The sequence below is a fragment of the Trichechus manatus genome, unplaced genomic scaffold (assembly GCF_000243295.1).
Source record: "Trichechus manatus latirostris isolate Lorelei unplaced genomic scaffold, TriManLat1.0 scaffold00040, whole genome shotgun sequence".
Lineage (NCBI taxonomy): Eukaryota > Metazoa > Chordata > Mammalia > Sirenia > Trichechidae > Trichechus > Trichechus manatus.
Window position 1 is genome coordinate 5,746,983 of NW_004443976.1, and position 25,168 is coordinate 5,772,150.

A 25,168-nucleotide genomic window follows, 5' to 3' on the forward strand; every position below is an offset into this window, starting at 1 on the left:
CCCCCTTATTCTCATCCCTGCAATAGATGAAATCACCTCTCCCTCTTGCTTCAAGTACAAAATGGAAACCATCGCATGAGAACTCTTTCAATGTTCTACCACCCTACCCTCCTCTTTCTCTCCTGTAACAATAGACAGTTCTCTTCTCTTCCCAAAAGCAAATCAACCAGGATTCCACCTGCTTCCACTTTCTCTCTTTTGTACACTAGCATTTAAATCAGCAATAATGTCTCTTACCTTAAATATGAGTTCTTTAAAATTTTTATTCCCTGCTACTGCCTTGTGAGTCTCCTCCTTTCATTGCCATGCCTTTTGAAAGAGATGCCTGGATTCACTGTCTCCACTTCCTCCACTTTTTGCTGGGCTAACTCCTAAGTCATTAATTTCTTTGCTTAGCTGTTTCCTTTTCTGGAGAGTCCTCCTGACCACCTGTCCCCCCAAGGCTCTGTTACCTCCCCTTCCTAATGCACTATGTATACGCACTTACTCCCATGCAATCACTTGTCACACTGTGTTGGAATTCCGTTCACTTGTTTGTCTCTTTTTCTAGATGGCAACCTCTAGAAAGCAGGGATTGTATAGTAGAAACCTACATTTGCGTCTTTTCAGCATCCATTTCTCCTTCCTTAGAAAAATCTCACTTTCTCGACAGTCAGCCATGGATTTGAATGACCCCAAACCACGGCTCTGTGCTGAGCAGAGGGACGCAGGCCCTGTGAGTGGATGTGTACCCCATTCTCACGGCCACAGGGATAGGTTCAGGGGTGGACTCGTGACCCACCTGGACCACGCAGAGCCAACCTCGAGATACTTGCTGGACCTCTTGGGAGTGAGAAGCCCTCTTCTTGGTGGAATTGCTCGTCTGGTGGAATATACCCCTGGGGCTGGGGCAGCCTGTGGCCTTCTTGTTTCTCCATGGGGAGGGCCCACCAGAGAGTAAGGCCATACAGAGGAGAAAGAGCTGTGGCATGGAGAAAGACAAACTCTAATGTAAACCCGGGCATGGGGCTCCCATTCCAAAGCTCTTTCCACAGCAGTGCAGTTCCCCCACTTGGTTTCTATATTCACTGACAAGAAAATGACAGGTAGGAATCAATTCAGGACAGAAAAGCAGATATAAACTAGGTGTCACTTAGGGAGTCTATATGTATCTTATAGACATCTTGATGTCGAATTTATTCTCCATTGTTATTCAGTTTGCTCAGTTGCTAAACTGACAGAAGCATTAAGTTCACTGTGGTTTGTGTGTGTTTGTGTGTGTTTGAACAGGCATAGATGTGGCTTGAGAGTCTGCTCTGCTTCACAGAATTTCTCAGTTTGCTGGTATGACTGGAGGTGAGCACAGGCAAGATTTGTAACACTTGAGATCATGGGCTTTGACTCCTGGCCCTGCCATTTTTTAGCTAGAGGTGCCTGGAAGAAAGTCCTGACAATCTATTTCCAAAAGATCACAGCAACTGAAAACGCTATGTAGCACAGTTCTACTCTGACATACATGGGGTTGCCATGAGTTGTAGTCAGCTAGATGGCAACAAGTGTGGGTTTTCTGGTAACTTTAGACTATTTATTTAGCCTTGTGGAGCCTCAGTTTCTTCATGTGTAAAATGGGTAAATTAATAAGACTGCTTCATGATGCTGTTGTGAGGATAAAAAAAAAAAAAACACATATAAAGGGGGTATAACAAAGTGCCTAGTACAACATACAGTGAAGAAAAACTTTCATCTCTTTTTAAAATAAACATTTTATTTAAAAATATACATATATATATTTTCTTAAAAAGAACACATGCCAACTTCGGTATTTTAGCCATTGCTTCCCTTCTCCTCCTAGTAACCCACATTTCTTTCTGATCAGGTAGAGCTGAGCAAAGGAGACCAGAGCAGAAACACCATACAGTGCCCTAGCAGAGAACGTACACTTGCTCTTTTGGTTTCTTTATAGAGCGACTCTGCATTTAGCTGAGGGTGGACTTTGAGCATCCAACAGTATGTTGCCCTCTTTCCTCCCTGCAGGGCCCTTGGAAAGGAGCTCTGGGGAGCAGTGTGTGTTCCCTTCCTCTCGAAAACATCAGAATAGCATACAGGATCCCCATTGTCATACTTGCTTTTGTCATAAACACTCAGGACTGTTAAACCCTTTATAGGAAATCCATGCCCACAGTGTCCATGATGGGAGCAGCTGGCCCAAATAAACACAGGAGACATTGAAGGATTTGTTCATCTTAATGCATAGGGACAATCACAGACCTTATAATCAGAAGGAAACTTACCCACATGTTATTGAATCTAGCGAATCCTATCACAATTTCCTGGTAGATGTTGGTGAAATTCTTCTCTGATCTTTCTGTCTTTTTTTAACCAGTTGCCATTGATTCGACTCCGACTCATTGCAACCCCATGTGTGTTAGAGTAGAGCTGTTCTCCATAGGCTTTTCAATGGCTTATTTTTTGGAAATAGATCACCAGGCCTTCCTTCCAAGGTGCCTCTGAGTGGACCTGAACCTCCAACCTTTAGGGTAGCAGCCTGGGATGTTAACCATTTGTACCACCCAGGGACTCCCTTGCATTTTTACTATCTTAAAATTATCTTCCCATGGATAGCCTCAACCTAGCCAGGTGCCTCTGAAAATGTAGAGGCTGGAATCAAACCCAACCCCTTAGATATGGCCTGACCAGCTCTCAAACTCTAGGACCATCCTGTTCTATGACCTGTTCTCTGTTTCTATTCATATGATCTGTCTAATAAAGCACTAGTGGTTTTAGCATCATTCTGCTGGTTTCCATTAAATTTATGAAAAACGAATCCCCAGGCTCTTTTCCCTCAAGTTCTGCCTGTCATTTATGGTGGGCCGGTCACAGTTAGGAATGCAACAATCGCCTCAAGGGGAAGGCCAAACTGTCTTCACACTGCTTTCTTCTGAGGGACCAAGGCTCACCTGGACACTTCCACCCCTACCAGTATTTCCCTTTTGTCTTAGAGAGCTTGTGATGAAGAGTGGGGCCTGGGGTAGGACAAAAAAATGTTTTCTTTACTTTTCTCTGATTTTCAGGGGACTGCTGAATCTGGCAATGAAAAGAAACTTTAAAATTCACACCAATGTTTTAGGTGGTGGAAGATAAAAGATCCCAGAGTGATATACCGCACCATTTCACCACAGAGAAAGAGCCAAGAAAAGAATGTGGGAGACAGCTTTTGGCTGAAGAGAGGCCCTTCACTTTCCCGTCTGGAAGAACTAAGCCTCCTTTTGATGATAGCATAAAGGGTTTCTAGCCCGAAGACTGGGAGGTTCCCGGTATTCTTGATTACAGAAACTGCAACTTCCCAGACATTCAAAATCTGATCAAGAACTGGGACAACTGGGTCAATTCAGTACTGGGTATCAGAAAATTTGTGTGTTTTTGTGTGGTAGGCATCAAATAATTGTCCATTGGATGAGTAAAGTTAATGCAGGTGTTTGCAGTCAGACCAGAATCTGTTTCTGGAAGAACTGATGGAGTTTAAAATAAATATTTTTTGAAAGGAATGCCTCAAGTGCTTGGGATAGGTTTTGTTGATGCTTTGTTCAGATTGAAAAGAAATGTATTTGAAAGGAAAAAGGCTGCCAGTTCACAGACCTTTAACTAGAGGCAGAGGCTCTCTTGGAGTTCTCATTCACCAATGCGATCTTTGCGTTGTTAAGAATGGCTTCTCATCTAAAACATAGTGACTCCCTTTTCATGATGCAACATGTTAGCTGAACCGAGAGGCTCATAGATCACTGAGTTCACCCTTTTGCCTCCTTCTTTCCTCCTTTCCTCCTTGTCTCTCTCTCCCTTGCAATGTGTGCCATCTCAACAATATTGTTAGATGTAGGCCAATACTAATGAGTACTGGCTTACTGACAGTGCTTGCACAAATGGGTTTTCTGGCTCCATAGGATAAGTACGGCTAGGGGACTGCAGCAGCTTGGGGACCGGCGGCCAGCGCGTGAAGGTCGGCTTCCCCATGTGGGTCCTAGGGGTGATAGGAAACTGGCATGTGGTCATCTTCAGGCTCTAAGAGCATTAGGAAGCTTGACCACGGGCACCTTCATAAGTCTCTGCACATCTGCTAATTATGCCCAATTCATCCAAAGAAGAGGACACAACGAAGGGTTTAAAGGAACTTAAAGTAAATCCCCCGGTAGGAAACCGATTAACTAGCATAGGTTATCTGTCTTACTGGGAGCAGCTGGCTTCGTCAGTTTTCTCCCATTTATCCCATTTTCTCCCCAGAGTTCCGCTTCTGAGTTATGAAAAACAGGATGACTATGGTGTGTGGAGGCTGTGGGCAGAGGTTGGGAGCAGTAAGCATGGGATCTACAGTGTTAACTATGTTGGTTTGCGGTAGCAAATAGGAACCATCTTATCTTTTGCTTAGACCAAACCTACTGTGAGGTGTGTATATCAGTCCCAGGTAATATCCTAAAAAAGATCCCATGAAAATGTACAGGATTGCAAAATACAGAGGCCTGTTAACCAGGTCTAGTCTTTCAGATAGAAATACCCAAACGGAAAAAATAAATTAACATTGAGACCAGAGTCTTGGAGTAGGGACACTGCGTACGTTTGTTTTCCAAAGGAAGTAAGGAAAAAAAAAAATAACATACACATAGCGAAACGTGGCACATGTAAAAATGTACTGACCAGCAAGCTTTGTCAAGATCCAAGTAAAACTTCAATGTCTATGGAATCAACAAATGTGAGGAACATGTTATAAGGCTGTCTTCCCCATAGCTTCATCTTCAAAGAAAAGACTGATGATTTTTCCATCTAGATATTTGGCTCTGATGACAGACGTAAAAGCAAAATAAAAAAATTGACCATGTGGATCTTTCAAAGCATAGGAATGTAAAACGATTTTCATGTTCCTTTTAGATGCTCCTACAAGAGACCGCGTTAACATTTCCAGCTACTAATGGCGAAGGCGTTCTGTCTTTTCACATCTATGTTCATTGCCAAGATGAGCTTGTTCATGGTAAGCAAGTGGCTGTGAGTCATCAGGTTGGAGCCATTAGTCATACACAGAGAGGCAATGTGTAGTCTGGTTGATTAATCAGGAGTTCTCAGTGAGAAAGGCCAAGTACCATTTCACAGCAGATTGAGGGTTAAAAGCTTTCGGCATATAACTCTGTAACACTGCTATTCAGGACACACACACACACACACACACATATGTATATATATCAATACACTTGTGTGTGTCTGTGTGTGCATTTCTCCCCCTAGAATAAGAACTGGCAACTTTCAGAGTAGCGGTCATCAAAAACACTCTGTGTTCGCACACAGTTACAAGTTAACAATGGAATGACTTCTAAATCTTTGGTTTATCAAAAAGAGAACTTCTAAAATCACAACATTTTTGTTATTTTCTCTATAAGTGCACAGTGAACAACATTTTCTTTTTTACAAAAGAAGAAAACAGTGCCTTAGTGATTTAAATAAAAATTAAAAAACAAAACAAAAACAACAGCAATAGCTACTTTCTACAGCATGCAACACTCTAAGATGGTGACTTGAGCCACAGTGAGCTTTTGAGAGACTGTCCTACAATTTGAGCTTTCTCAACTCCCAGGCAAAGCATGAGAGGTAATGAGGGAAGCACATTAGACCATTGTCTATTTTCTTTCCATCATTCTCAACGTGCAATTGTGTTTTCTTGAAGAGACCAAGACCTGAAATACTCTCTCCCATAAATACCATCCATATTTATTTTTATGATATAATGATTTCCAATTTTCCCAGAGCAACACAAATCAATGATTGCTATAAATCAAATGACGGTAGAATGTGCTTTGTGACTGATGGGCCAAGTCACCAGAATTTCTTCCTAAGGAAATTCTTGGGACTTTCATTTTATAGCAAATTATGCATATGGAGAGTGAGTTCTCCAGGAGAACCTGGATTGTCAACTTTTAAAAAAATGGCTTTTTCAGGAGTATGACAGCTTGTTAGATCCAAGGAGTCCTCCCCTCCCGATGTTGGGGGCAGAATAAGAAAGAAAGCTAGTCAAAAGAGGAGCAATAGAGGATTGGTATCTTGAAAGACAAGAGGAGTAGGAAAAAAGCAAACTGAGGGGGAGCTCCCCACCTCAAAAAAAGGAAAACAGGAAAGGAAGTTGGACCCCCATAAATAACAGTCCTGTTAGAATAGTCCATGGTATGCTGTTCTCTAGGCCTGTCTGAATTTTCCCTGATATGGCTTCTTATGCCTAGAAATATCCTTCAGGTTTCCCTACATGGTAATCTCTAGTCTTTGGAACTAAAGAGGTTGTGTAGGAGAACCCAACGTATCTTTTTTCATAGCAGGAGTTTTCCTTACTTTAGGGATTCTCCCTTGTTCCACCATGCTTAGCACCTCAGAGACAGCAGAGTGATTTGGCTATGGGCTGAGGGAAACTCTGGGAGGGGTTGCCTAGACTAAATGTAGGCTAGCTGTTATCAGTGACCAAAGAATCCTGGGTACAGGATTGGGACCACTTCAGTGGGTAGCTTTGTGACTGAGGGGCACTGAGTTGACTTTGCTTTCCTAGGAACAGATTGGTCCTGTCCCTCCCTTCTGCCTCAAAAATTCCCTAACTGAAGCTATGCATGGCTTCCATTTTGATACAGGTAATAGAGAGATGAGAAGCAGCCTACGTCAAGGACGTATCTTTCATAACCTTTGTTGGATGGACTTTCTCTGTACTCTCAAAGGAGCTGACATTTTCTTTCCACAGTGTGTCTAGTCATTTTCATGAGAACAGTACACAATGTGAGATTATGCCCCAACAATGCCTGAGAAAAAGTATGGGTTAAAAAAACTACTGGTGTTTTAAAGGCAGTGAAAGATCTTTTTGGCATTCATAGTCTGAGAAAACACATTTTTGAATGCATTGCTGAAATTATTATCAGTCACTGAATACTGGTATTATTAATATATTTATCGGAATCGACTTGAAGGCAACTCACAACAACAAAATATATATCCTATTTGTTCTTGTTGATTGTCACAGAAGTCTCTATTGGCTTATTTTTAATTCCTTTCTTTCTCTCTCCTTTTTTTTTTTTTTTTTTGATAATAAAAGTATCCATTGTTGTATGCTTTTCCCCATGGAATTCCTACTGGTCTTCCTTAGCACTATTGTATCACCATTCTACCACTGCTGCAAGTGCAGGTCCATGGGGGAATTCAAATTGAGATCCGTGACATCCAAGAAATCAATATTAAAGATGCTGGGGCCGCTGGTGGTGAGGGAGCCAAAGGCTGGCGTGGAGCTTGGAGGAGTGAGGTCCAGCCATTCCATGGTCTCCCAGGGAGATTCAGTGAAGCTCAATGGCAGCCCATTGCTGTCCACAGAAGAGGGTGAAAACTGAGTCTGCATGGGGGAGAGGGGGCCTGGCAAGATCTCGTGTGCATTGAAGAGGTCTTCTGCAGCCTTCCCGGAGAACCCATCCATGATCCCATCAAACTGGGGCTCCTCACTCCCAAGTTTTAGGAGGGTGACATCACTTACTTTTCCTAAGGGACTCTGGGAATTTAGTAAGACTTCAAGGTGCTCATCATTTTCAGTGGTGTAGTGATCAAAGGAGGGCTGGCCTCCTGCAGAAGCTTGTTCAAAAGAAGCTGAAGGCTTGGGGAGAGCAGCACTAGGGCTTCGGGAAGGCCCGGGAATCTTTGGGACTTTTTGAAGACAGGAATGATCCTCTCTGGCATCAGCGGGCATTTCTGTTGGAAAAACCCAAAGGCAATTGTTAGATCACATCCAATGGGGCATGCCCTACATTGTGACTCTTTGGAAGAATGAATTACATTAAGACAGACACAGGAGGTAGTCATGCTTATGTGGTCATCTCTTATCACCCAAAGTTTCATTCCCAAACTGCCCCATGTATCCCCAATTCTTCTTCCCTTCCGTCTCTCCCAAAACTCTTTCCTTCTGGAAATTCTTCTCTGTGATTCTCAGATTCTTTACTCTGGAGGTTCCTTTGACTTGCTGATGGCTGGCTGTCCCCAAGGACCTTGTGTCCTCTGTTATACCCTCAGTGGAGGCCAGCATGCTTCGGGGCCACAGTGGGTTCTTTTGTTTGCCCGTGCGTCTTTCTGATTGTCACTACCCCTTCTTCTTACAACTCCTCAGCTGTTTTAAGGGTCATGCCACTCTCCCTGCCCCCTGCCTCACTGTGTTCTCTTATCAGTCTCCTAATCATGCCTTGGCATTTGCTGAAGACTCTATTCCCCAGTTCATTGCCATTTCCCCCACTTCAACTCGTCTTTCTCTCTGACTTCAGATCTTCAGAAATTACATGTTGACGACACAGGGAAAGAAGTTCCTTGACCTCCTCCTTAACTCCAGGGATTCCTCTTTTCCCTCTCTGCTGGGCATGTCCTGGACCTTGTGGTCACCAACTATTGATCACTCTGAAAGCATGGTTTCAAGCAAAATTTTCCTTTCTCTGTCTATCACCTCCCATCTCTCTAGCTCACTTATTAAATACCCCCACGACAACACTTCTCAGCTACTTGGAGACATTCCAATCCACAAACTCAACTATTTTATCACTATCCACCAGCCCCTTCTAGCCTTCACTTATTTCCTCTTCTAGTCTGCATTCCGTGGTCCACCATTATAATTTGGATCCTTCGTGGTGCAAATGGTGAATGTGTTGAGCTGCTAAATGAAAGTCTGAAGATTTGAGTCTACCCAGGGTACCTCAGAAGAAAGGTCTGGTGATCTCCTTCTGAAAAACCAGCCATTGAAAATCCTATGGGTCACAGTTCTACTCTGACACAAATGGGGCCACCAGGAGTTGGAATTGACTTGACAGGAATTGTTTTTTACCATTATAATTACTCTCTTATACATACCCACAATACCCTTGCCCTCCTCCTTCCTTCCAACATACTCCCTTGGCAAAGTCCCACCCCTAGATGAATCTTATCATCTGCCTTCTCTAAGCCTGCTCTGGATCAGCTGGACATTACAAGAAAAAATTACATAACCGTGTTGACTGGTTTTGCTCTAAATTCATGATCTCATCTCCTATTGGCACTTGGTACTGCCTAGCAATCCTACTGTGTTTTTCTGGAAAATCAATTCATTCACGATTGATTCTTAACTGCCCGTTCTTTCCTCTTATCTTCCACACCACTTTCCTGCAACCTCACTCTTTGCAAACCTTGTCACAGACATCATTAAGAAAATAAGGGCATTGATATGAATTCTCTCGTTTTTCTATCACAGAACTTATAAACATACTTATACCTGTACTCATCTTTTTCTCCCCCACCCCATCGCAATGGAGGATATACCTGTTTACTTGATTTTTCTCCATCTCCCTTACTATACTGTTAACTCCATAAACCACCCACTAGCCAGCGAGGTGACGCCGACTCATGGCAACCCCATGGGTGTCGCAGTAGACTTGTGCTCCATAGAGTTTCAGTGGCTGATTTCTTCAGAAGTAGATCACGAGGCCTTTCTTCCAAGGTGACTCTGGGTAGACTTGAATCTCCAACCTTTCTGTTAGAAGCTGAGTGTGTTAACCATTTGTACCACCCAGGGACTCCACAAAGGTGGGGCCTTGTCTCTCTGGCTCAGCGATAACTCTAACACTTGGGCCTTCCTTTTCTGAGTTCTCTGCTGTCTCCTTCTCTGAAACTTTTAATGTTATTGCTTAAACGTTCAGCCCTGACCTCTGTTTTTATCTACATGTTCTCTTTAGGTGATCTCATTCATTCATGTGGCTTCACACCCTCTGCAATTTTTTTAAATAAATAAACAAATGATTTAATAGGAGGCAAAAAGAACATGTTGATCACTGTTGATTGCTGGCTTGAGTAACATTTAAGCATGAATGGGGAAGATAACTAACTGAATTTCATTTTGAGTAGGTAGCATAAAGTTTTCCCTGTCAGCTTTATCCTTTTTCTTGTAATTAAGAAGATAGGGGCATTGAGATTGGAACAGTAGAGGAAATGCTGTAGCAAAAGAAAACATTTTGGAAAACAGGGATTCGGTTGACAGTGGAAAAATGTTAAAATATTTCCAAGACGAAGGCATTGAGGAATCATCCACCTTGCCTTTTATCTGTTCCAGACATTGGCAGGAGCTCATGGAAATGACTCTGTCCCCATGGACTGCTTGGCGCACATCTGATAGTGCACATACAGCCTTGGTCCTAAGTGTTCACTCCCTAGAGTACCTGCAAGGACAGAGTAACCTGATGGATAAGAAACAGGGCCGCCTTACCTCCACTTTCAATGAGAACATCCAAGAGTTCATCCATCTGCTGACTTCGGGTCATCTGCTGTTGCAAAAATAACCAAAAGGAAAACAGGGACATCAGAAGGTGGTGACCTCTTCTGTAAGGTGTTGTTAGAGGCAGCACAGCAGGCTTTTAAACCGTGTTTGGTTTAAAGGTTTCTGAACTATGTTTGATTAGCGCTTAGTATGAATATTAAACAGGTAAACAACTGAGTGAAGCAATCTACTACAGCAGGAGAAGGGGAAAGAGAATGTGAAATGCTTTCCAGCAGACTTCAGTTGCCTGAGAGATTTCCATCCCTGGAGCAGCGGGTTTTAATACACAAGTAGGGAGGTACTTTTTCTCACGTATTGCTATCATGCCGAACAGGTTTCAGCCGAGCTTCCAGACTAAGACAGACTAGGAAGAAAGGTCTAGCAGTCTAATTCCAAAAAAAAAAAAAAAACCAAAACCAAACAAACAACCAGTCAATGAAAATCCTATCACAAGGGTCTGATCCCATTGTATACGGCGTTGCCATGAGTCGGGGGCTGACTCAATGGCATCTAAGAACCACACAACTGTGAAGGAGGTGGATGCGGGCTGCCTGTTTGGTTTCTGTGGTCCAGGAACTTGGCTCACACTTTCCTTGGTTCCTTGTTACAATGCTGTGGAACCCTTGACCCTGTCTTGTACAGCACGCCCACACCTCCACCATCTGCCACCCTACCCCCAGCTCGACTGAGTTGTGAAGTAGAATCTTATTTGTACAAGTCCACTTTATTCGTCCTTTTTCTTTTCTTTTGAAACTGTAAAGCACCAGGCAATGCTTACAGATACCAGGGAAAGGGAATGGGGACAACAGAGGCATATATCCATCTCAGTCCTCTGGAGCCCCGTGTCCGTAAGCACAGACATCAGCAATCAACACAGACAGGAGCACAGCTCAGAGAATGAGTGGGCTGGAGTTCAGAAGGCAGCAGCTGTCTGCAGGGCCTGGCAGGTAATGTCAACAAGCATCCTTAGAACAGCAGAGCTGGGGGAGCTGCAGAGCACATCTCTGGCTCAAGGGGACACAGACACTGCTTTAGACAACAGTCTGGCAAATTTGTGGCTCCAGTGTTGCCAGGTTCCCTAATTTTTCAGAAATCAGAAAGCCCATGTTTCACATGGCTGGTACAAATGGTTAATACACTCTGCTGCTAACTGAAAGGTTGACAGTTTGAGTCCACCCAGGGGCATCTTGGAAGAAAAGCCTGGCAATCTACTTCTGAAAAACCAGCCATTGACAACCCTAGGGAGCACAGTTCTATTCTGACACACATGGGGTCACCATGAGTCAGAATCGACTCGATGGCAACTGGCAATGGTGCTACTTTTTGCATAAGATATTCTCTTTAAGTGAAACGAAACCTAACTGTGGGCTGATTTTGACCTGCTGAATTCCAGTATTTAACAACTGACATAGATGTTCTTTTCCGGGGTGTGCGAGAGGAACACAGATGAAGGGCTATCTGATACCTTGTGAAGATCAGACCGTTTAAAAGTTAAGGTCATTCTTTTTCTTTTTTTTCTTTTGAAAACATCCAGACAGAAGCAAAAGTAGAGACTATAATGCCCTCCATGCATTCACTACCCGGTTTCAACAACTATCAACATTTTGTCAGGAATTTTCAAGCTAGGAAGAACCTTAGGAAGTATCATTGTGAAAATAGCTCTCCTGTATTTGAGTACCTACCAGGAGCCCAAACAACATAGCAAGTGCTTTCAATGCATTATCCAGAACGCTTACAAAGTAGCTATTACCCGTATTTCATATCAGAGAAGCTAAGTGCTTGCCCAAGCCGACCCAGCTGCTAGAGGCAGAACAGGCACTAAGGCATCAGGATGATCAGACCATCATGTTCTCTCTCTACCCCACACAGCTTCTATACACATGCGGCAGCTTCCTACAGGTAGTATCTAGGTATTTTGTTCATTGAAGAGGCATCAGACACAATACCAGAATTTACAAACGGCATAAAATTGAATAATGTAAAGCCATGTTTACGGAGTTAATCTACTCTATAAAGATCAGGTCATGCAGTTACCTGCTTCACTGCATCCTCATAGGAAGGAGGCTGTGTTATTTCTGAAACTGCCGAGCTTGACTTAGAAAAGGTTGGGGAAGGGACTGAAAACTTTGGTCCTGTCTTGTCAGAAGAGTGTAAACCAGCCATCTGTGTGGGCAAGACACAGGCAAAGGCAATCAATTCATGGGTCAGAAGTGGCACTGCTTCTGTTTTAGAAGCTACAGGCTAAATTCTGGAAAAGCTGATTTAAGAAGAGAAAAAAAGAAGACCAGGGCTTAGAAAGTAACTCCGGACTATTAGTAATAGTACGAATCAGTGTGAAATTATTATTGGAGGCATCGCAGAATTGGCATCTCACGGATTCATTTCCCCTTCTAAAGTACACTGCACTCTGCTAGAGAAAGAGCTAGATGAGAAAATAAAATAAAACAAAAGAGTCCAATCAAATACAAAGACATGTCAATCCAGAAACTCCCAGCGTATTTTATCTCCCGGGGCCTTTCATTCCAAACTGTGTATGTTTGCAGAGAGTTAGAGGCATTCCTCTTCACGAGACAACTTCGTTTGTTGTGTGTTTTGTGGGCGTGCCTAGGCTTTTTCAGGGTCTCTCTCCCGTAAGGAAGAAGGCAGTCGTGGTTCAATGGTGGAATTTTCACCTTCCATGCAGGGGACCCGGCTTTGATTTCTGGCTAATGCACCTCACGCGCAACCACCACCTGTCTGTCAGTGGAAGCTTGTGTATTACTCTGATGCCGAACAGGTTTCAGCAGAACTTCCATACTAAGATAAAGTAGGAGGAAAGGCCTGGCAATCAATTTCCAAAAATCAGCCAGTGAAAAGCTTATAGATCACAACAGTCCAATCTGCAACAGATCATGAGGATGGTACAGGATCCGGCAGTGTTTTGTTCCATTGTGCATGGGGTCGCCATGAGTGGGGAGTGGCAAAACCTGGGTCTCCCACATGGAAGGTGAGAATTATACCATGGAAACACCGTTGCTTCATTTCACAAACATATCATGGCCATATTAGTCATCATGATTTCTGGGAGGACCCCAGGAAATAGCTCCTTGTGGTATCTTCTAACTTATACCTCCATTTCAATGCATTTCTAGTGGTCTTGTTTCTCTCTAAAATGTCATTTATTTCTGCCTTTGAATCTAATATTTGCCTTGAAGGACAAGAAGCACATAAGAGAGAAGAGGTGAAGTCAATCCCAAGTTTGAACTCTGACCCCACATGCCTACCTTTTGCTGTACACCTGGGCTTTTGGGGCAGGTGTTGCCCCCAGCACCATGGCTGCTATCTGCCTGGGCTCCAGAGAAGGGAGGATGGAGGCTGGAAGGCTGAGGGGAGAAGCTCGGAGGATGGCCATCATGTACTCCTGAGTTCTGTACAGAGGGAGAAGCAACAATGAAATTGCCGGCACAGCGCTCTTCAGTATGGGCTTTGCTGAGAGAGCTGGTCCCTGCCCTAGTGTCTTATCTTTCCAAAACACCAAACCAGTTTTCGCTGAGTGGACCCCGAATCATGGCAACCCCACGTGTGTCAGTGTAGAACTCTTCTCCATAGGATTTTTCATTACCAGGCCTTTCTTCCTAGGCACTCTGGATAGACTTGAGCATCCAACCTTTCAGTTAGCTGTTAAGCCCATTAACTGTTTGCATCACATGGGTACATTTTCAAACCTTGCCACATTCCACTAGTAAGTGAATTTGCCTAAAACCTGGCTTTGAACATATCACCTAACCAACACCCACTGCTATCCAGTGATTCCAACTCATAGCGACCCTGTAGGACAGAGTAAATTGCCCCATAGGGTTTCCGAGGCTGTAAATCTTTATGGAACCAGACTGCCACATCTCCTTCCTGATATATTACTTACTATGCAAAAACTTTCAGCAGCTCCCACATATTCACAGCATCTAGTCCCCACTTCTAACCAGGATAAGAGTTCAGAACCCTCCATAATCTAGTGCTATTTCCTTCTTCATGCTTAAATTCTACTACTTCTCTCTCTGAACTTCCCATTCTAGACAAATTGGCTTCATGTTTACTCCTCAACAGGCCCTGTGTGTTCTACCTTCCTATCTTTGTTCACATCATCCCCCTCCTGGGAGATCCTTTTCCTGCCTCTCTCCTTTTTAACATGCTAAAACCAGTTGTCATGGAGTTGAGTCCAACTCACGGTGACTCATGTGTGTCAGTAGAAATCTGCTTCATAGGGTGTTTAGTGGCTGTGATAGTTCGGAAGTAGATTGCCAGGCCTTTCTTCTAAGGCACTTCTGGGTAGATTTGAACCTCCAATCCTTGGGTTCGTAGCCACATGCTTAACCATTTTTACCACCAAGGGACGTCTTTTAAAATGTTATACTTCCCATAGAGTCTGGTTTCTTCACAAAGCCTTCCCGACTTTTCTAGCCCTTCATGATCAGGCTGCCCCACACCCCACCTACTTTGTGCAGTATATAGTGTCATAAGCACAGATTAGTCATTGTTATGGTTTGAATTGTGTCCCCCTAAAATATGTGTTGGAGCCCTAACCCCTATTGCTGTGGGTGTAGTCCCTTTTGGAGATAGGGTTTTCTTTATTAGGTTAATTAGATCACGTCCAAGCCGAGTGGGTTCTACATCTAATCACTTCTGAGTCATAAAAAGAGCAGATTAGACACAGAGACACACACACACTGGGAAGACAGATGCAATGTGAGGCTCGCCAGAGAAATAGAAGAAATGCCCAGAGCTACCAAGAAAGAGGAAACCCTGGTGGCGTAGTGTTTAAGAGCTACGGCTGTTAACCATAAAAGTTGGCAGTTCAAATCCACCAGGTGCTCCTTGGAAGCTCTACGGGGCAGTTCTACTCTGTCCTAAAGGGTTGCTATGAGTTGGAATTGACTCAGTGGCAATGAGTTGTGTGTGTGTGTGTTTATATACCGACAAGGAAGGAATCAATACAGCTGAGACCCTGAATTCAGACTTTTAACTTCCAGAACTGCGAGAAGATAAATTTCTGTTCTGTAAAACCACCCACGTGGTATTTCTGTTACAGCAGCACTAGGAAGCTAAGACAGTGGTCTTATCCCATATTGTTCTTCATCTTTTACCTATTATGCATGTAATTGTTCATGTCTGCAAAGAGTGCTCTGTAAAACCATAACTCACTGTACCAATGTTACTTCTTCTTGTTAGCATCAATATGATGAGAATCGAATGTCTTATGGTCCAGGGCTACATCTCAAGAGCTATTTTTATCCTTGTTGCCTAGGACACTATACACTCAATAAACATTTGTTAGTGATGATGATAATCCGATTAAGTCCAAATCCCTCCCAGAGTGTCCACTCTGGCATTTGAATGCGGTAGGTTTGTAAAAAATTAATTCTCATTACCTATAGCCACACCTCATACTCCCAGGATAAGAACGTTCAGTGTGAAAGGGCATGCATTTGTGAATCAGATAATTCTGATTTGTGTTCTAGCCTTGTATGATCCCAGGTAATCTGACCTCCCTAAGCCTTGTGTTCCTCAATGGCAATAAAGAATAACAAAATTGAGCTCCTGGGGTTGTTGTGACAATTAAATAAGATTTCCCATATACAAAGCTATTAATGTTTGGCACACGGCAGGTGCCCAATTAATGTGTATTTTCTTCCTATTCCCTTTCTAATAATACAAATTTCAGTCAACCCTTTGATATGTGATTTTCTTTCTAGAGGAGACTTACACAGGTTTTCCTAATAATTTTTCAGCTCCATAGACAAAAGAAAAGCTTTTGCTGGTCGCCTTGGTCTGGTCTTTAATCAGCTACTCTTCCAAGCCATCTCCTATGACTCTCTTCTCATTCTGCTCCAGTCACACGGGCCTTCTTGATCCTTGAATATGCCTGGCATGCCTCTACCTCAGGGCCTTTGCACTTGCTGTTCCCTCTTTGCCTGAAATGTGCTTACCACAGATAGTTACAAGACTTCCTCCTTTACCTCCTTCAAAGTGTTGCTCCAATGTCCCCAGCCACTCTGTTTGAAGTTGCAAACTTCCAAACTCCTCACCCCCTCCCCTGCTCTTTCTCTGTAAGAAGTATCATCTTCTAATACATCATATAACATGCTTATTTACTGTGTTTACTGACTCACTCCCCATAGGAATGGGAATGGTTGTTTGGCTACTTTAGCAGTAATCCCCAGAGACTCCAACAGGGACTGGCACAAAGTAGGCGCTCAGTAAATAATTGTACCATGAATCCCACAATACTGAGAGAACAGTCAGGTCTGGAAACTTCCCCTTTGGCCCTCTTGATGAATTGGTTTGGCCTATGGTAAGACTTGGAGTCCACAGAGCATACCAACATGCTTGGCTGCTAACTGAAAGGTTGGTGGTTCATGTCCACCCGGAGGTGCCTCAGAAGAAAGCCCTGACAATTTACTTCTGAAAAATCAGCCATTGAAAACCCTGTGGAGCACAGTTCTCCTCTGACACACATGGGGTCACCATGAGTTGGAGTCTACTTGAGGGCCACTGGATTTTTTTTTTTCGTATGATAAGACTTGATGTCAAGGAGTCCTTAGAGTAGGGGTCAGCCAGCTATGAACCACAAGCCAAATCTGACCCACCACCTGTTTTTGTAAATAAAGTTTTATTGGAACACAGCAATGTGCATTTGTTTATGAGTTGTTTATGGCTGCTTTTGAGCTACAAAGGCAGAGCTGAGTAGTTGCAATAGGCTGTATGGCCCACAAAGCTAAACACATTTATTATCTCTTCCTTTATAGAAAAGGTTTGCTGACCCCTGCCTAAGAGGTTAACTGAGTTGGTGTATGGTGAAGGCTTGCAGGGTGTGGTGTCTGGGAGTTGCTGCTGGACTTTTGGTAAGTCCTGCACATTGAAATTTCCAACTTGAGCTCTTTAGCATCTGCTAATTCATATCCTAGTTCCGGAAAGGGATACAGTGGGGTGGGGTGCAGAGAGTTCTTACCTGAGCGGTGCACACCTGGCTGCTGACAGGTGAGGAGACACTGTGCCCTTCTCCCTGGGCACCAGAAGATGAGGGTAGGAAGTAGTGGTTGTTGGGCGACGGAGGCAGACTGATGTGCTGTGGGCTTTTCACTGTCCCAAGCGGGGAATGCTGAGGTGAGCACTGAGGGCTGAGGAACGTGGAAGAAAGTACACTGGTCTGAACCGAGGACTCCACACAATGCGTGCTCCCCAGGGGGAGGAGCTGAGCAGCTTCACAAACGGTCTGTTGACTCTCTGAGCCGTCGCTTTGCCGTTTCACAGATGTCTGCTGGGATGCAAAAGGACAGCTGGAGACAGCATCTTCCTGCTTGATGGGGGCAGCCAAGAAAGGCAAGGGCTTCTTCTCCGAGCAGTTACTCCTTTTCTGTTTCTGAAGCTGCATCCTCAGCTCCTCCACGTGCCTCTGCTCTTGCTGGAGTTTCCAGGTGAGCTCATTTATCACCTTCTGCTTCTCCACCAGCATCTTGTCCTTCTCTGAGTCCAGCCCGTCCAGCTCTGAGGGCAGGGAGCCCCCGTTCAGACTGCTCATGAGGCTTTCTTCTGTGCAGACGTGCACTGGGGACGGCTGCAGGGTGAAGGAGGGGGAGGCGTCGTTGAAGGTGTCCGGCAGGGACCCGGCCACCGAGAGGTCCGACGAGGCGGGGGAGATGGGAGGGCTGGAGCTGGTGCTGCTGAAGTGGTAGAAGCCGTTTGATAAGGCGCCGGTGGAGGGGGAGGACTGATAATTAGGCAGAGTGCTGGCTGGTGTAACAGGAAAGGTGACGGTCGTTATGTCACTGAAGTTTGGCACGGAGCTTCCAGAACAGTCCTGGAAGGGCCGCAGCCGTTCCATGAGGGCGGTTTTGGTGCCTGACACAGGCAAACCCCGTATTCGAAGCTGTTGTCTTAATTCAGAGACCTAAAGCAAGCAGGACATTGTTAGTTTGCTGCTTTGTGACAATATGTCTTATTAAATTGGCTTTAAAACATCACAAGTAGAATTGTATCATATGCGTTCTACTTTCTTATAGTTCTTTCCAGTTCCCTCCCCTGCTCCCTATACAGATTACAATAATTCTTTCTTACTTGCCATGTACCATGTTTCCATGGCCATTACAGAACAAACGAACAAAAAAACAGTTGCTGTTGAGTCTATTCCAACTCATGGTGACCTCATGTATGTCAGAGTAGAGCTGTGCTCCACAGGGTTTTCAATGGCAGACTTTTTGAAAGTAGATGGACAAGTCTTTCTTCTGAGGTGCCTCTGAGTGGACTTGAACCTCCAACCTTTCGGTTAGCAGCTGAAGGCTTAACCATTTGCACCACCCAGGGACTCTCCATAGTCATGTTGTTTTTGTTGTTAGTTGCTGTCGAGTCGATTCTGATTCAGCAAACACACCCAGGATAGCATAGAAATGTAGAGCTTCACTGGACTAAAGCCACCTAGTCCTCTGTCCTCCAGCTCCCATCCCAAGCCCCTGCCCCCATCTTATAAATCTCAAAGCAGAGCTGAGACCCCTGTCTCTGGCTCCTTAGAGGAGGGCTCTTCCCATGCACTCTCTTCAACAACGGTCCTCAGAACTGTGTGCACGCCAGCACTGCTGGGAGAGCGTGTTACAACACGGATTGCTGGCTCACCCGAGTGTCTGATTCCCCAGGTGTAGGTGGAGACTAAGGCTGTGCATTTTTAACAAATTCCCAGGTGCTGCTGGCTCTCGGAAGCTACCGTGAGAAATGCGGCTCTATGTTAACATTTATGTCTTGATTCTAATGACTAGCTGGATAACAGTCATTTATTGGGAGAGAGCATTATGGGTGACTAACATCAGTTCAAATCTCGGCCCTGCCTCTTACTGGCTCAGTGGTCTCTCTATGCCTCGGATAATAATACCTATACATTTTTATGAGGATTACAATGGCTTAAAACTTGTAAAGCACTTGGAATAGTGCCTGGCAAAGACTTGTGCAATCTAAGTGTTGCTATTATGATTATATTGATTCATATATGTATTTCATACCTACATTTTTTATAAGGTTCAAAAATAGAAAGCAATATGAATATCCAAAAAATAGGAACTAGTTAAATAAACGATAGTGCATGCAAATGATGGAATTCAGATCCATTAAATTGATGGTATGAATATTTGAGGACACAGAATAATGAATAATATTTATGGTATATTATTAAGTGAAAAGAAGTTTGAACTGTTTGCTTCTGTTTTTCAAAAAATATAAATGCATATGTATATGTACTCAAACATACGTTCACATATGAAAATATCTGGATAAATATATTTTAAAATGTTAACCATGGTTATCTATGGTGATGTTACTTGGGATGATATAATATTTCTTTCTGTCTCTCTTTCCTTGTGTGTTTTTTCTTAAATATCCCATATAAACATATTACTTTCATAACTAAAAAGGGAAAGGTTAGATATCTAAATGTCAACATTCTAAAACACATACGGAAATATTCTTCTGATATCCTGTGGGGAAAGCTTTTTTGAGCATAAAAGCAAAGGACATAATCGTAAAAATATTGAGAAAAAATTGAAAATTTCTGTAAGTCCAAAATCCTATAGACAAAGTTCAAACACAAATAGCATCCTTGGAAAAAACTGACAGTGCAATAACAAAATGTTAATAAGCTCAATGTATTAAGGGTGCTTAGAAATCAAAAAGAAAAGATAAGGGCCCAATATCAAAACAAGTAAGGGATGTGAACCAGCTCTTAACGCACAAAAAGAAAAAAAGAATAAATAAATGGTTAATAATGTATGTATGCTGTCATCAGTTATCCACGAAATGCAAAATAAATAAATAGTCGTTAGTTTTTTGTATTCATTGGATTGATGAAGAAATAAATGGTAACACTTTGTGCTGATGAAGTAGCAGCAAAAGTAAATAAATTAAAAAAAAATTTAATAAAAGCTCTTTGAAACTAAACCGGCTGCGGTGAAGTCGATTCTGACTCATGGTGACCCCACATGGGTCAGAGCAGAACTATGCTGCACAGGGTTTTCAAAGGCTGATTTGTCAGCAGCAGGTCACCTTTTGGTTAGCAGCCAAGGGTGTGGACTGGTTGCACTGAGCCGGGACTCCAAAAGCACTTTAATACCTTTCTATTCAAAGTGTGGTCCTTAGACCGGCAAGGTCATCTGGGATCTTTTTAGAAATGCAGACTCCCAGGCCTCACCCTAGACCTACTGAATGGGAATCTGCATTTTAACAAGAGTCTCAGGTGACTCCTGGGTGCACACTGATTCCTGTACTCACTGCTTCCGGGAGTAGGCTGGTGTCAATTCCAGGGGAGAAATTTGGCAACACGGATCAAGAACTTTAAAAATATTAGTACATTTTTGTTCAGGAACTTCACTCCTACATATTTAGTCTAAGGAAATAATTTGAGAAATTAATGGATTTATATACAAAGAAGGTCATTGAAATTTTATTTTTAATGGCAAATAATTGAAAGCAAATTAAATGTCCAAGAGTGGGATGTTAACTAGGTGGTGGAATGAAATGCTGCTATAAAAAATTAAGTTTATTTAATATTAAAAATTATGAAAAGTGCTGGGAATGGACAGCCCCGTAAAACCAAATGGGACTAATGAGATACAGTAGTCCAGTGACAAGGGCCAGAAGGCAGAAGGGGACAAGGAAGCTGGTGGTAGGGAACCCAAGGATGAGTAAGGATATTGTTGATGTGTTGTGAGATTGTTAACCATTGTCATAGGGCAACATGCGTAGTAACTGTTAAATGAGAAACTATTTTGTTCTGTAAGCCTTCATCTTAAGTGAGAATAGCAGCACAATTGGAACAGCGTAGTCAATGTCACTGAACCATGCATGTAGAAATTTTTGAAATGGTGTATCTTTGGCTATGTGTATTTTCACCAAAAAAAAGGTTGAGAAGTTAGAGGGTTGACATGTTGTGGGGTTGTTAACCAATGTCATAAAACAATATGTGTACTACTGTTTCATGAGAAACTATTTGTTCTGTAAGCCTTCACCTGAAGTACAATAAAAAAAAAATTATGAAAAGTGTTCATGATATACTAAACAAAAAAGCATGTGCCAGAAATTTATGCACATATAATTATTTTAAAACTGTTATTTTAAGACCAAACTATGTTCATATGCATTTTAAAAGGCTAGAAAGAAATGTAACTTGTAATGCTATCTGAGTAGTGAGTTAATGACTTTGTCTTTAAAACCTGTTTACTTTTCTATATACTTCTTAGATTTTCATTTGTGAATATTTATATTACTTTATTATCAGCTAAAAGTTATTTTAAAGAATTGCATCAGCTTAGACTGCCACTAGTGATAAATATGCTATTTCCCTCATAGTCTTGCCAGCCTTGTTTTAACATTTTCTCTTGCATTGGCTGGTTTGAAAAGTGTAACGTGACAAGTCATTATTGTTTTAATTTTGAATTACTTAGTGAGTTCTACATTTATTTTTAGAATCTCTTCTGGCACTGAATAATTTAAACTACATTATTAAATAATGCAGCTCATATTCTAAAATAAAACGAATACTTGCTGAGTTCAATTTGGGCTTGTTTGGGACAAAGGTTTCTGTACATGTGTTTCCTGCATATATTAGTGTTGTGATCGTTAAAAACTTTTTAGATTGTTTACTGTGGAAAATATCAAACACAAAAGTAGAAGAAAATTATAATGAACCCCATATACCCACCAACCAGCTTCAGCAATTGTCATCTTGTGCCCAATCTTGTTTCATTTTTAGCCCCATTTACTTCTTTCCTTACCTTCCCTGAATTATTTTCAAGCAAATCAGATAATTTCACCCATAAATATTTTAGTATCTATCACTAAAAGGTAAGTACTCTCTTTTTAAGCATAGCTACAATACTATTATCACACACAAAAAATGAATAATTATTTCTTAATATCCATTGAATACTCTCTGTGTTTAACCTTTCCAGTCTCTCTCAATTTCCTTCTCTCTTTCTTACTCTTTCTCTCTCCCCGCTCCAATTTGTTAGAAACAAGATTCTTAAAAAAAAAAAAAAAAAAAAATGCATATAGTGTGGTATGTCATCAGCTGCCGTCATGTTGATTCTGACTCGTGGTGGTGACCCCATCTGTGCAGAGTAGACCTGCTCCATAGGGTTTTCAAGACTGGGACTTTTTGGAAGCAGATTTCCAGGCCTGTCTTCTGAGGCACCTCTAGGTAGATTCAAACCACCAACCTTTCCACTAGTAGACGAGTGCTCAACAATTTGCACCACCCAGAGACTGCTATGATATAGCTATTAATAATTTTTTAATGAAAATCACCACCACTTGTCTGTCTGTCTGTTGTACTGTGATGGCTTGCATGTTGCTGTGATGCTGGAAGCTATGCCACTGGTATTTCAAATACCAGCAGAGTCACCCATGGTGAACAGGTTTCAGTGGACCTTCCAGACTAAGACAGACTAGGAAGAAAACCAACGAAAACCTTATGGATCACAATAAAACATTGTCCGACTTGCTTGCTTTGGACATGTCATAAGGAGGGATCAATTGCTAGAGGAGGACATCATATTTGGTGAAGAAGAGGGCCAATGAGAGCAAGGGAGACCCTCAGTGACATGAATTGGCACAGTAACCACAACAACGGCTCGAATATGCCAGCAATTGTGAGGATAATTTAGGACTGAGTAATGTTTTCTTCCATTTACATAAGGTCACACTGAGTCAGAGTCAACTTGATAGCAACTAACAATGAAAACCAAACCCTTTTCTCAGTGCTTTTCCCCCTTTTCTCCTGTGTAGAAAAACATGGACATTTCTTACAAAAGTCACCTTCATTACCTTACCTATCTGTTTCTCTTTTGTCAGTTCACTAGTTCCTCTTATTTCTTCCTTTCCCAAAATGTGTTTACATCATTTGCTTCATTTACTCCTCGTCTCTCCTTCCTTCTCTCCCCTCTTCTCTCCTCCGACCACTCTTCCTATTTTTCTCTTCTTCAAACTCGTTCTCTCATCTAGTTTCAAGCCTCCCCATGATGCACACAATTCTGAAGTATGTATTCCCGTCCCTGACAATACAGTCACGATGATCTAGACTGGCATTTTTCTAACTTAGAAACTGCCTAGACCTTTACTGTTCGTTGTCCTGCTGGTACCTGCAACCCAAATTTCCAAAGTGCACCATCATCCCTTCAGATCAGCTCCTCATCTCACCTCCCCGTGTCTGTCATTGGTGTAACTCTCCCAGTCACTTGGCTGACACCTCTTGCATAGCCCCAGTAAGCAGTCAGGTCTGGTGAGGTTTTCTCCTGTCTGTCCCTCCTTGTCCCCCCTCATCTCCAGTGGCAATAGCAAAGCCTTTGAAATCAATCACTTAAGCTCAAGGTCCAGTTCTGCCATTTACAGGATGTGTAAACTTGCATATCATCTACCCTCTTTAATATCCTGATTTTTATTTTTACTTTAAAATTGGGAAATAAAGCTAACCTTGCAGGGTGAAAATTAAAGCAAATTGTACAGAATGGCTGACTGATGTTATTAGTTGCTGTCGAGTCTGCCCGCAACTCATGGTGATCCCACGCACAATGGACCAAAGCGCTGCACGGTCCTGCACCACCCCCGTGATTGGTTGAACATTGGACTGTTGTGATCCATAGGTAGATCACCAGGTCTTTCTTCCTAGTCTGCCTTAGTCTGGGAGCTCTGCTGCAACCTGTTCAGCATCATTGCAACAAGCAAGCCTCCACTGACAGATGGGTGGTTGTGGCTGTGCATGAGGTGAATAGGCCAGGAATTGAACCCAGGTCTCCTGCATGGAAGGTGAGAATTACACCACTGACCACCAAGGCCCCTAAGGCTTACTGATTGTTTATATATATATAAGCCCTGTAGCGCAGTGGTTAAGAGCTGAGGCTGCTACTCAAAAGGTCAGCAGTTTGAATCCACCAAAAGCTCCTTGGAAACCCTAAGGGGCAGTTCTACTCTGTCCTATAGGGTCACTATGAGTCGGAATCAACTTGATGGCAATGAGTATGTAATATGTATATAAAGGTAGTTACAACCACCATCATCTCCTTATACTTACGCTAATTAGTATAACTACCCCGGTCAGTGATTCTGAGCAAGTGCGTACAGACAACTCTACCTGTGTAGGCACTGAGAAATGGTGTCATCATATCTGGACCACGTTCCCACTGGGGATGAGGCATCTCTAGCCCCCATGACCTAGAACTCCCATCAGAGATGGCCTGCTTTTATCTCAATGGATTTACGATTTGCGGAGTTGAGTGGGGTGACCCACCGCTCTTCTGAATGTGATGGTATGATGACACCATTTCTCAGAGCCTGCACAGGTAGAGCCTTCTATACACACATGCTCAGAATCACTGGCTGGGGTAGTTATACTAATTAGTGTAAGTATAAGGAGATGATGGTGATGGTGGGTGTACTTAAACTGAAACAAACTCAGTGAAATCTAAGCATTTATAGTCCACGTGGAAGGAATAGAGGAAAAAGCTTTTGTACCAGGACCAAGACACATTTCTTTTGCTGGTCTTGGCACTTGGCAACCGTAGGATTACCTTCAGTTTGAAAAAACTCAAACCCTATCTTGCCTCAAAACAAAATGAGGACTGAGGAATGAGAATGGGAACGAGGGTAACAACGAGGACTGAGGAGTGAGAATGGAACGAGGGTAACAACGAGGACTGAGGAGTGAGAATGGGAACGAGGGTAACAACGAAGACTGAGGAGTGAGAATGGGAATGAGGTAACAACAAGGACTGAGGAGTGAGAATGGGAACGAGGGTAACAACGAGGACTGAGGAGTGAGACTGGGAACGAGGGTAACAACGAGGACTGAGGAGTGAGAAT

General features: G+C 42.8%; 1 protein-coding gene across 1 annotated transcript in view; it reads right to left on the bottom strand.

Annotated features, from left to right (window-relative positions):
- Positions 1-7,094: 7,094 nt before the first annotated feature.
- The window catches only part of MYOCD (myocardin), a 109,237-nt gene continuing 91,163 nt past the window's right edge, over positions 7,095-25,168 (bottom strand). The window contains exons 10-14 of the mRNA XM_004375970.2: positions 17,286-18,224; positions 13,564-13,707; positions 12,335-12,463; positions 10,250-10,307; positions 7,095-7,725 (exon numbers count right to left, since the gene is read on the bottom strand). Of these exons, the coding sequence (XP_004376027.1) occupies positions 7,154-7,725; positions 10,250-10,307; positions 12,335-12,463; positions 13,564-13,707; positions 17,286-18,224 (1,842 nt within the window). The 3' untranslated portion in view covers positions 7,095-7,153. The remainder of the gene's footprint in view (positions 7,726-10,249; positions 10,308-12,334; positions 12,464-13,563; positions 13,708-17,285; positions 18,225-25,168) is intronic.